Raw genomic sequence first — 13,221 nt, forward strand, 5'->3', positions numbered from 1 at the left:
CTTCTAACCTAGCCCCCTGATAACTGCCTGAGAAAAGCAGCAGAGGATGGTTCAAGTGTTTGGGCCCCTGTCATCCACTTGGGAGACCTGCATGAAGCTCCTGGCTCCTGGCTTGTGGCCATCAGGGGAGTGAACCAGTGGATAGAATCATTCATTCTCTCTCTCTCTCTCTCTCTCTCTCTCTCTCCCTCTCCCCTCTCCCCTCTCCCCTCTCCCTCCCTCCCTCCCTCTCTCTTCCCATCTCTCCCTCTCTCTTCCCATCTCTCCCTCTCTGTAACTCTTTCATATGAAATAAATAAATCTTTAACCTGATCTATACATTGAATGTGATTACAGCAAAGGGTAGGGAACTTTCCGTAAGTACAGGCTTCCACTTTCCCATATTCCTGTTCTTACTAGTTTTAAATTTTTCCATAGAGCCAGCTCCCACAGAGCTGACCGTGGCCTTCTGGTACCTACTTTCCCTCACAGCTTTGGTGAACTCCTATTCATCCTGCAGACACCAGTCAAGCACCCCGCTATTTGCAGCACTCTTTGATCTCTGTGAGTAGGACATAGCACCATGGCTGTCAAATCAGCCTATGTAAATCCTTTAAGAACTTGTCTTTTGGCCAGAAGTCCCAGATTGACACTCCACAGGATCATGGTCTTTCTTTGCCCAGTACAGCATTATTTTAATAAAGCGCTCTTTTAGGATGAGGTGCCAATATTTTAAAAGTGGAAGTTTCACACTATTAAAATTCAATAGCGAACTGGGAATTCTTGTAAAATGAAAAAATGGGCATTTCTCAGCCCACATTCCCATATGGGAGAATGTGGGGTGCCCACTTCAGAGGGAGCATCACTTACCCATGGCCCCAGCATTCCTCCTATTTAAAACCAGTGTAGTCCCAGTGGTCTAATAAGGGACTCTGAGTTTATTAGCCTTGCCTTAGGTCCTACAGGTAATAATTGTGAGTCTCTCACTGTACTGTAGGATCCTGTACAGCACCAACCACATAGTTGATGCTCAGCACATGTTCTGAATTGGACTTTCTAAGCACATGGGTCTCACTGTGCACATCTGCATACTCCACTCACAGCATCTCTCTCTTCTTGAATGTACTTTATCTACTCCAAAGCTCCAGGAACTGGTACCTGCTCTCATCCCTGTTGCCTGTGGTGCTTGGTTCACCTGGCTACATCCTGCTCATCCTTCCCATCTCAGCTCAGATGTTACTCTCTCCGGATGCCTTTCCTAGACCTTCTTGTGAAATCAGCTTCCATCAGGAACTTGCCTTCAGAGCGTTCAGTACTTTTTCTTCATTATCATTATTGATTTGTTCTATGGACTTGTGTGGCTCCTTAATATTTATTTGCCTTACTCCATCACAAGATACAAAATGGTGAGGACAATATCACTCAACTCCCTAAGGCAGCCTCCATGTCTTGTCTGCTGCCAGATACCCAGTAAACACTCAAGGATTACATGAATGAATGAATAAATGAGCAAATGAACAAACATTTCTATGAAGAAGGCCATAGAAGGTAGAAGCCAGTGTGTCAGTAATAGGCACATCACATCCACTTCATTCTGCAGGGCATTGAGCCATGCCTGCTCACCCATCTAACCGTCCAGGGCTTAGATGATATGGATATAGGTTTGTCTTGTCTGAGATTGTGAGTGTCTTAAAGACTGGACACTTGTTAAATTTTATCTTCTGTTTGCAATACAGGGAACTGCATCCATTACCATCCCAAAAGTTTATTAGCACAGTTCCCTGTTTAATAAAAAGATGGCAGCTTCTCTACTTATTAACTCACACATTATACTCTTGTATTACCACAAATTGGGCTATATTCCAGAGCAAAAGTATATCAGCAGTGCCCACGATGAATGATTTTGTTGGTGGTTGTGAGACATCCTATTAGCGCTGGTCATCAAGTTTCTGTTGGTCCATGGCTTATTTGCTGAGGTTTCAAGACATTCTGTAAGCATCATTAACCTTATCTTGTCCAATAATTGCAAAAGTAGGAAAAGCATTGAGCGGGCAGTTTGGGAGACATGATTATGATGGAGCTTAAAGTGAAACACTTTTCCACAAGTGTGTAGCTATTGGGTATTTGTGGAATGTTTGACTCCAGGTAAAGGACATGGAGACTGTCTTATCCACCTGGAGCTAAGAAATGTAGATCCCACAGTGTTCTCAGTTCACACACACTGCCTCATCAGTGAGCCAGTGTGCATCACTGAGCACAGGCCTTGCGAGGACTTAGCAGCAGCTGTATTAGAGGCGTTTGGTTCCAACTTGCAGTGTGACGGGTGGAGTTCTAGACTGGCCAGGTCCTGGATTCACAGGCACTGTGGGGTATGGGAGCCCAGGGCTCACTGCTTGGTTAGTGAGGTTGTTAGGGCTCTACACTCCTGTGTGGGCGTGCGGGCACACGCACATTCAGCTGATGCCGGCAGAGGGCAGCAGTACGCTATGCGTGTTCAATTTGCATCCCAGATGAGCAAATCCCCAAGGATCTACAAAGAAAGTGGGTATCCCAAGCCTACCCTAATTCCTGAGTGTCAACGCTGGTCTGAGTAATTGCAAACACAGCCCTTGTACATGACGAAGGATTCCGGCTCATGTGAAACAGAAATGAATACACCACTAGGAGCTGCCATCACAGACAGGAAGTAACTTTAATTAAATATTGTGAAAGTTGAAAAGTTTTTACAGCTTGAATTTTTGCAAAAAAAAAATTATAACAATCTCTACAGTAGTTAGGTTCTCTAACAATTGAACTGTACAGTGTGTGTCTATTCAAAAAGTTTTGATAAGAAGGTGAAAGGTTAGTAGATTTAGAGATGACTGCATTAAGCTGCATCCTAGTACAATGTGAGGCCAGGGCATGTTATCCAATCCAGTCATCCAGAAGCTGTGTTATTCCCCCAAAACCGAAATCTTAATTCTCTATTTCATTTTCTTCTTAAAGCCATATTCTGTATTTAGGGGAACATCCTTTACTTACAAAACTTTTGTGGAGAATAAAGAGGGTCAGAGGGCCAGAATGTCTTTTTCATCTAATCAATATAAACAGATGCAACAAAACACAAATGATACACATTTTAAAGGCTCTTTGGACTTTCAAGAAAAGTTCTAACCACTGCACATGGCTGACAGATGGGTGGTGTCTGCTGCCGGGGCTGAGCCGGACACCTCACCGGCTGACCACTGGTTCCTTCGCAAACAGTTAAAGGGCCCACCAGACAAAATATGGCTTTACATTGTATACATCTTCAGGCCAGCACTTACCACACGAATCAGACCACCTCTCTGAGTACCGAGAAGCAATGCTAAACCTTGCTTACATTTTCCAGTTTTTATTATTATCAGTCATCATCATTATGATTTCTCACCATGAAAAATCAGCTTTCATCCCCCCCTCCCTCCCGCTGCTCCCCTCCCCCGCCCGCCCCAACCCATAAAAATCGCACTCTGACAGTCTAGTGAAAACCATTGCAAAATCCATATGGGGGCATGCACAGTTGCAGCATTGTTGTAAATGATTTCTTGCTCTACTAGAAAAAGTTACATTGTCTTAAGGTAACAAAACAGTTCTTTTGTGCTTTTCGATTTCTTTGTTGTTGTTTTTTTTTTCTTTTTTTCTTTTTCTTTTTTCTGAGAATGTTAGTGATGACTGAGAGTTCTGGTGCACAGTTGCAATGTACAAGTGAAATGAATATGATCTGCATGGTTAAGGCATCCAATCTGCTGGTTTATATTTATGTGAAGGACAGAGGAAATATACAAGCAGACTTAAGAAAGAAAGTATGTTCATTGATTTCTATGAAGTTTCTCCCCCGAAATTTAATGCACAAAATGCGTCACTCCAAAGGGAGAGATTCATGCATATTAATAGAGTAAAACAGCAATAGGGTTTTTTTGTAAGCTTCCAAAGCAAAGGATACATTTTTTTTTAAATCTACAGAACTAAGTACTACAAGAATAATATGCTACTATTTTTGCCATATATTGGAAAAAACTTCTTAACTTACAAATAATACAAAAATAGACAATGGCTTTTGGGTGGGAATAAAAAAAATTGAAGCATGGTTTAAAACAATACTAAAAATAACTATAAATGAAATGTTTAAAAATCACATTGAAACAGCTAATACAACTGTAGGTGACCAAACAAATACGCACTTTTCACATAGCAAACATACACAATAAAATAAATTGGGGGTGGAAGGAAGAGAGGAAGGGAAAAGCAATGTACAAATTCCAAAGATAAATACATTATTTATATGGATATTTTACAAAATCCCCTTTAAAACAAAAAGCCTTTTAATTAACTTTGCAAGTATGTGCAAGCTAAAGGTAGTGAGCTTTTTTTCTTTGCAAAATATGCAGTAAAATCTTTTTGTGATATTGAAAAACTGTCTTAAGACATTAAAATGTATAAATAGAACAACAACTTTGGCAAAAAATCACAAAAAATCTACAGTATTTATAACTACATACAAAAACACAACCGCAAAGAAAAAAATATCAGGCAAACGCATCCTCAGAGCTTTGCTGCCTCTTTGCCATTAACTCTTATATTTAAGAACACTTTCCAGCTACCGAGAGCAAAAATTCCCATAGAACACAAAACTATGTTTTGGAGGTCTCCACCTTCTTTCCCTTTCCCCCAGTTTCCTTTTCCTCTTAATTCCAAAGCACTTAACGTGTTGTTCGAATCTGTGACACTGTGAACGGAAGGCTCAGTGACACAGGCCCTGTCTTGAATGGGACAATCGAAATAAGCTCCACGGTGCTTTAGTCAACTTTTGGAATCTTGGTGTGAAGTCAGCAGTGAGGCTGGTACAGTGTAAGTGCGAGTTTGGCTTGGGAACTGGAGGGCCGAGTGTGGAATTCTGTGCCTGGACCCTGTTCTGTGGAGTCTCAAAAGAGATTCTCACGTAGTCCGCGCGCCTCTGAGCTCTCAGAGGCCGGCGGCTTTGAGAGGGGCTGACGTAAGTCAGAGAGAGAAGGAAGGATATCAGGTTTAAATATGCAGTTTGAATGATCTGTCTAGAGGCACTGGATTTTTTGAGTAGAAGGGAAAAATGTGATCACTGACATCGCTTTTTCACTTTCCAGGCTGCATTTATATACACAGTCACTTAAGACAACAATATAAAAGAGATAAATAAACAGGCTTGCACTGCTAAGGGATGGCAGATGAAGTTAGATACTGCGAATGCACGGTCTGAGCTAACTACCATTTGATATGCTTTAAGGCGCAAAAGCCGACCCTTAGTTTTCTAAAAAATCTAACTGGCATTCCTATTCTGTCCCATACAAGCTTTTTTTTTCTTTTTTCAAACTTTTTTGTAAATATCACCAGTTCATTCTCCTTTTACACAGCTTTAAAAACATCATAAATTAAAACATGGAGTCTTATTTATAGTGTCCCTTGTATATAGCTTTACGGTTTATAAAAGACAAATGATTGCAGAGTTAAGCTTTAAAAAAAAAAAAAAAGAAAAAGTGGATTTGCTTTTATCAGTACAGAATAAATATATCCCCCAAACACTCGGGAGGTACAGCTTTAACCAACACCCTGCACTGGCAGATTCCTTCCAATTTCAGTATTTGCAAGGTCGGTGATTTTTGTTTGTTTAAAAATCTGCAGTTATTGTGATTCCTCTTAAAAAGGCCTGAGTTAAAAGTTCCACTCTGGGACTTGTATCAGATTACTCTCTGTAGCAGAATCCAACCTCTTCATTAATAAAATTCTTCAAGGCAATCCTTTCACATGGGAGGAACAATCATGCCAGATATCGCTATGGAAAGAGAAGACAGAAGTCAATGGCTTAGCATTCAAACTTCTCACTGAGGGGAAAAAAAATAAAAAGCACCCACACACATCTACATTGATTGAATATTACCCACACACGTGCTCTCATCATCTCTGGAGTAAGTTTTTGTTATAATACATATATGTACTGTATTAAATATTATAGTATATCAGCATGCATATGTATCTCCATCAGAACAGAATAGCCTAAGCATCACTCCAAATCTGATTGCAATTTAAAAACATGACTGGAAAGTTAAATAGTTTGAATACCATTGGGAAAGTTACAGCCCCAAACTTTGCAAAACAGTGAGAATTTTCAATCTGTCCCTCTTACCCACATCACCTCCCGGCCCTGACTTCACATCCAGAATATAAATTGGTCCATCCCATTTGCCAGTAATTTTCTAAAAGCAACAATAACACCACCACCTACGACTTTGCTGTGCACAAAAATGGAGCCACAGGGCAGCCTTCTGAATGCCTTCGCATCAGCCCTCAGGCTGTAGGAAACACAGCCGCTACTACGGCAGGCCTGCTCACTGGGAATGTGGAGTTGGGGGAAAGCTCAGAGCGGGAGGGGGAGACAAGTTGGCATGAAGCTGCGGAAGGTCTTCACCGCTGCTTTGCTCCTGGTTTCTGGAATGTTCTGACTATGCTTCCTAGAAAATTGTAGCCTAGGAAAACTAGAGTGAGATCCTGGGAAACAGGACGGCTCTTTGAAGGGTTCAGACTTAGGCAGCTAAACCTACTGGTATATGGAGAGAAGAGAGTCAGGTAGGTCAGCCTTCCCACCTCTGGTTTTCCCTGGGCCATAGCCACTCGGATCCTTGAACTTCAATCTCCTTGGCTAGATAATGCAGTTATTCACTTGGTTTAAGGTTGTTGGAAATTTAAATAAAATAACAAATATGTGAAGTCCTTTGCTTAGGTTCCTGGTAGGAGTTAGCTGCATATCACTTGTGCTGTTAAACTAGCTGTGTGACCTTGTGTTAAGTGTTTAACTTCTCTGGGCCTCTCTTTTCTCTTATACCCAACAGGCACATTTCACACAAGGCTGTGGGGAAGTCTGGGATATCGATAAGACCGTGAAGGTGGAGCAAGCGGCAACTCTGAACTACATCAAGGGGAGAGAGATTCTTACATTACAATCAGGAGGCAGCCATATTGGACTCACCACAACGGCTCAGCATCCTGTCAAGCAGGGAAAACTTCCTGCCTTCTTTTTACTGGCAGTCCTAAACTTCAATTAATGTTCTTGTCAGTGATGACTGTGTTTAGGAAGTGGCCCTCTTCATTTACTAACGATCCTGTCTAGAGGAATGGGTCTGTTTAAGTGAACCCCACTACTACAAATCCTGCAGGGGACACAGGGAGGCCAGGAGGTGGGGGCTCTGCACCCTGAGGCCACCACACGCCCTGACGTTTTAGATTCAATTAGAACAAACACCAAAAAGTATTTTGCCAAACACTTTTTCCGTTAATTTTTAAACCCATCTGTATTCACAAGGAAATTCAATCCACATGTTTCTGATTCATTTACACGTAAATCATCCAAATGTTGTTTTGCAAGAGCCCCTTTGCAGGCCAAAAGCTCCTGGAGTCCTTTTTGTAAGCCCTCATAAGCCTTTTTTTCTTAGAAACAGGAAGTTGTCTTTTGCCAAATGCAGACCAACTTAAACCCCCTGAAAGATTTGAGATCAGAACAAAATGCAGTCCCCCCAAGAATCAAATGAACCCTAGATCTGACTAAAGCCAGGAGCTCTGTATTTTAATCCAAGTCTGAACTTGAGCATTGAAGACGTGGTGACGCAAAAGGCAAGGGGGGAGGGGAGGGGTCTTTGCAGTGTGACTGCTCAGCAGGGCCCTGCCTCTTCAAGGACATTTTTATTCCGGCTGGAATGGGGTCCAGGTACCCTTTCTAAAGATTGCGGCAGTTTTAAGCCCATGGCTAAAGAGGCAAGTCTACTTGTGAATTCTACAAGAAAATTCAAGAAAAGTCCCTCACAGTATAGCCAGATAAGCTTAGGCAATGTCAGTATGACTCACAGTAAAGCAGAGAGCTGACACTGCTAATATGGTCAATAGGTCCGGCCAGTATTTATAGCTGGGCCCTAAAAACATCCCATTGGGTGGCTAGATTTTTTGTTTAGGTACCCAAACACTGCTAAGATCTTATAAGGAATGTGCTAGATCTGTCAGATGGAACCGCCACTTAGGACCATATTTAAAGTTCTGAAACAAAGCTATTTTAGGTGGCAGTCGGTAGCTAAGAGCACTTCTTAACCCAGACTCTAGGGGTTCCAACTGCAGCACCCCAGGGGCCCTGGCTGGGAAGGGAGTGAGCAAAGCCTCCGAGTGGGGATGGAGGTGATGTAGCCAGTACCATCTTCTTTAGAGTGCACAGCAGTCAGGCCCACCAAATGTCGCCACACAGGAATGACAGTGTACAGCCTCCAGGACTTCTGACCTCTTTCAAGACAGCTGGAGTTGTCGAATTTTAAAGACAAAATAGCCAGGGTATCCATGTCAGCAGATAATAGAAATTAAAGACACACACACACATCTGAGGATCTCTAGAGGGGGAACGTGGTCGGCTCCTCCTTTCCCATTTTCCTTCAGTGGCCTACAGACTTGTGGGAGAATCTAATGGAAGCTGTCAAACTCTGTGCAGAAAAAGGCCCAGAATTTTATTAACATCACAAGTTACAGAGCCCTAAACCTCGCCTAGGACTTCCAAAACTCCATGTGCAGACACTTATTGATGAGTAAATCCGGGCTACGATCTCCACTCGTGGCTCCTCAGCATAGCATGGCAAAAGAAGCCTCTTTATGAAGAAACCTCACTGTGTGCCCACAGGAGGCTCTGAGGAGTTCGAAGCTGTTTTTCTTTTATCTGTGCTGCAATCTGAAAATTAATTATGTGGGTGAGAGGAATGGGTGTCTGAGGCTTGGAATGTTCCAGAAAAGCCGCTGGCATGTTAACTTGCCCAAGTGGGGCCCATGGAGATTCCCACGAGGACACCACACTCTCATCACAACACACCCAGACATCACGAGCCCATGGCTGCTCTGCTGTCTCCCCCAGCAGCTGGACCATCATGTTCTTGGACAGAGACTCAGGAAAGCATTGATTTGAGAAGCAATGCATTTTGCATGATTGTCTCCATGTTCTGATAAGAACAAAGAGGAAATGGGAAGTTTTCAGAACTGGGAGAGGTTGGGCTGAAAGAGTATGGTCTGCCCCAAACTACCGTATGTGTAAGAATTGTGAGCTGATCAGGAACAGGAGGTGGTGGTGGTGATGAGATTGAACAAACTGAAATGTACATGGAGAGGAAGGTGAGCACACAGAGCTGAGTACCAGACTCCATGCTCTCTAGGTGTCTAAGAGAGCCTGATCTTCAACAGAACGGGAAAGGAAAAAAAAAATGATCAGCATCTGTGGACTATTTCTGTGACATCACACTGGCCCTATTGTATTTGGGTCTGTGCTGTCTGGACTTTCCAGGACATGGCTAGAGTCTGAGTCGCTCTGTAGTAGGCACTCCGACAGCACATGACAGCTGTCTTAGTGCTGCCTCTCTCTTGATGAATAAGTCCGCTGAGGACCGAATGGCATAGAACCCATGCTCTAATGCACGTGAACTTTAGGAGAAGGGAGAGGCTATGTGCGGTCAAAGGCCGAACAGAGCTGAGGTCTTTGGCCTATGGAAACAGGCATATCTGGGGAGGCTGGGGTCAGGAATTAGCAGTGACCTCATCCAGGTAAGAAGGGGAGGAGGTTTCTCTGCCTTTTTCTCTTTGAATCTAAAGTGAAGCTGTATTTGCAAACTGTTTCATAAGATGTTAATTGATGTTAACAGGTGGAAAAGAATTCTGCAGCAAATAAGTTTAGCAAACTAAATGGAACACAGTCAGCCCTCTGTAAGCATGGATTCAGCATCTGCAGATTTAACCAACAGCGAATCCAAAATATTTGGGAAAAAAGCTGCATCTGTACTGAACAAGTAAGACTTTTTCGTGTCATTATTCCCCTAGACATCAGAGTATCACAAGTGTTTACACGGCATTTACCGTATCAGAGTAATCTAGAGCAGAGAGAGGAGGAGGATGTGCACAGGTTCAATGCAAACACTACACCATTTGACACAAGAGCCTTCAGGATCTGTGAGGTTAGACATCTGTGGAGGGTTCTGCAGCCCGTCTCCCACGGATACAAGGGAGGACTGAAGTCTGTTTTACTGCAGGATGTCTCAGCCCTTTAGTAAATGTGTGCGCATGTAGCTAAGACAGCGATTCAGTAAGAACCACTTTCTAAACTTATTTGATCACAACAGTTTTATTTTTTTAATAAGATATCTTATAAGGCTCCAAAAGTTCAGAGACAAGAGTTACTTTGTCCAAAGAAAAAGTCCAAGATGTAGAGTCAATTTGCAAAATTTATCTACCTGGAAGAGAAAAGTAGTTGGAATCCCCATAGGATGTGTGAATTATAGAATATAAAGGAATGGAGCTTAAGGCTCCAAGTAGAGGCTGCGGTTTTCAACCTTTTCCCTGTGCTTCTTGGCATCAGTGCTGTGTTCAGGTTGCTGAGCCACTTCCTGGGTCCCACATGTTGGGGAGGACTTGTCTGCCTCTGCTCCTGGAACTGCACCCCTCCGCTAGTTCCCACGCTGAGTCCTCCTTACTCTTCTACAAGGTCCATCCACAGGCAAACCTCTTGGTGCTGTTGTGCTAGCTCCCTGGTCCTCCTTCCTCTCTGCTGCCCCAGCTGTATGCCCAGCTTCCTCCAGCCAGCTCTGCCTTATTTACTTAGGTGTTGTGTCTTCCTTGGAGAAAGCTTTTTAGTTTGCGAGCTTATGGTCTATATGGTCCTTTTCCGGTGGTTTGAATATATGTGGCAGTCTGGCAAAGGGGTTGAGCACAGTGTTGACAATCCACCTGGAGACTGAGAACCAGGCTTCCTTACTTACTAGTTGTGTGAGTATGGACAAGCCATCTTAGCTCTATATCAGTTTCCACATCTGTAAAATGGGGGTAATTTATCAACAGCCTCCATCAAAGAGTGGTTGGGAGGAATACATGAGATAGCACAGGGGCCAGGCAGGGAACAGTCTGTCCTGTTAGTGGTATGAGCACTCTCACCATCACCGTGTGACAGCGCAGTGTTCCTCATTTGGGAACAGGCACACATGCAGTAACCAGAGGAGGCTAAGTGATGGCTGCTGGGGAAGAGGTTTCTAAGGAACAGGCTTTTTAAAAAGTGGAGTGATGGACAATTAGCAAGTGGCAGTTGGAGGTAAATAGGCCTTTAAACAGCCTCAATGTGTCACCTCTAATCTTGTTTACATGGTCAATTTGCTTAACCAACTCTTCCTTCATCACTAGCCCTGCCTTAATGATCACAATTGGGAGTGCTGCAGATCCAAATACGGGAGGTGCTACTGGAACACAAGAAGGGGAGGGTGGGTGTTTGGGGCAGTAGTTAAGATGCCACTGGGGATGCCTGCTTCCCAGCTCAGTGCCTGGGTTTGAGCCCTGGCTCTGCTTGTGATTCCAGCATCTTGGTAATATGCACCCTGGGAGGCAGCAAGTGATCCCTCGAGCACTTGGGTCCTTCCCACCTACATGGGATACCCAGACTGAGTTCCAAGCTCAGGCTTCAGCCTGATCCAGCCATGGCCTGGCCACTGCAGGCACTTAGGAACTGAACTAGTGAATGGAATCTCCATGTGTGTGTGTGTGTCTCTGTCTCTCTCTTTTTCTCCCTTCCTCTCTCTCTCTTCCTCTCAAATAAATAGAACAATTTTTGAAAATTGAATTCATTCAGGGATCTTTACCTCCATTCTATAATTCACCCATGTCCCTTTTTCATGGTAGCAGTGGAGTTTAAAAAGCTAAAAATGAAGTCATTCTAGAAGCCCACTGTCAGAATGTCACTTTTTTTTAAAGATTTATTTATTTATTTGAAAGGCAGAGTTACACACAGAGAGAAGGAGAGCCGGAGAGGCAGAGACAGAGAGAGAGGTCTCCCATCTGCTGGTTCACTCCCCAGATGGCTGCAACAGTCAGAGCTGTGCTGATTCGAAGCCAGGAGCCAGGAGCTTCTTCCAGGTCTCCCACATGGGCACAGGGGCCCAAGGACTTGGGCCATCTTCCACTGCTTTCCCAGGCCATAGCAGAGAGCTAGATCAGAAGTAGAGCAGCTGGGACTGGAACCGGCGCCCATGTGGGATGCTGGCATTGCAGGTGGTGGCTTGACCCGCTGCGCCATAGCGCTGGCCCCAGAATGTCACTTTTCTCAGGAGAGACTTTAAGAGCTAAGCAAGAGTCACTGGAGAAAATGATGTTACCCTCCTCAGGCTGGGTCTTCCCTGCCCTGCTGGAGATTGTGTGCTGTGGGGGAAGGTACAGTTCCTGGGGTGGATGTGGGGAGCAGAGGAGTCCTATTTGTGAGGGGTAGGGGCTAGCAGTGGAGTGGACAGCTTAAACTAAGATTGGTCTCAGTTACTTCAACTTTCACTTCTCTACTCATACCTCCACTGCCATCACCTGCTCAAAAGCAGGAATGTTTGGTGCATTACAGTATTGAAAAACAAAAGCCACATTTTTTTCTACTTTTAATAATGCTTAATAGTGAGAGGATGGGATTGGGGGCCACAGAGGCCACAAGCCCCTGATCAGACCTCAAAGCCTCCATGTTGTGTGGCCACATGTGAGAAAAGGTGGTGGTGACAGACTCGGCTCCTGATCAGACAGGGACAGCAGTCTCTGTACATTTAGAATTGGGCTGGAAATGTCCTGGGGAACAAACACACTTTGTATGTGTGACTGGAAGCTATTCTGTCATTGAACACACACACACTTACATTACCAGTTCATACTAAAACCCAGGAGGTTCTGCACGCTGGGACCAGCTCCTATTTGATAGAAACGTGTGGCATGGAAAGGCTTCAGCTTTGCTGAAAGGCCCCCACTGATGTCCCACAGGCAGCCACGATGCTGGTCACTCTCCCGTAGATGGGCCCTGCCTTCTGGAGTACCAGCCTTCAGCTATTGACTGCAAACCCCAGCACATCTCGTTCCCAACATCAGCTCTATGTGGATCAAGGGTTCAGACTGGCTGCTCAGGAATGCTGCACTTCCTTGTTCCATACATATTTCCCAGTGTCTACACCCGTTAGAAGCGATGGTTGCTTTGGTGTTGCATTCCCAATTTGCCAGCCAGAAGCGCCCTGAAGGTGACAAAACATGACTGTGAGCTGAAGAGGAGGCAGATGTATTTGAACAAGTTGGCTCCTCTTTGTGGAAAGTGAGTATTTCCTATCATGAATAAGACTGCCTGCAAGGTAGCTCCACAAATTCCTTCCCTCTTATGTTTTAGCAAGATGGATTGTGGGA

General features: G+C 44.1%; 1 protein-coding gene across 24 annotated transcripts in view; it reads right to left on the bottom strand.

The window, feature by feature from the left end:
* Positions 1-3,605: 3,605 nt before the first annotated feature.
* The window catches only part of EBF1 (EBF transcription factor 1), a 411,315-nt gene continuing 401,699 nt past the window's right edge, over positions 3,606-13,221 (bottom strand). For all 24 annotated transcript variants that reach the window (XM_008255335.5, XM_002710343.6, XM_089335001.1 and 21 more), the window contains one exon: positions 3,606-5,803. In XM_008255335.5, coding sequence (XP_008253557.1) covers positions 5,772-5,803 — 32 coding nt within the window. In that variant the 3' untranslated portion in view covers positions 3,606-5,771. The remainder of the gene's footprint in view (positions 5,804-13,221) is intronic.

This window comes from Oryctolagus cuniculus, chromosome 6 (assembly GCF_051225735.1).
Source record: "Oryctolagus cuniculus isolate XC-2025 breed Fujian yellow rabbit chromosome 6, ASM5122573v1, whole genome shotgun sequence".
NCBI classification, from domain to species: domain Eukaryota; kingdom Metazoa; phylum Chordata; class Mammalia; order Lagomorpha; family Leporidae; genus Oryctolagus; species Oryctolagus cuniculus.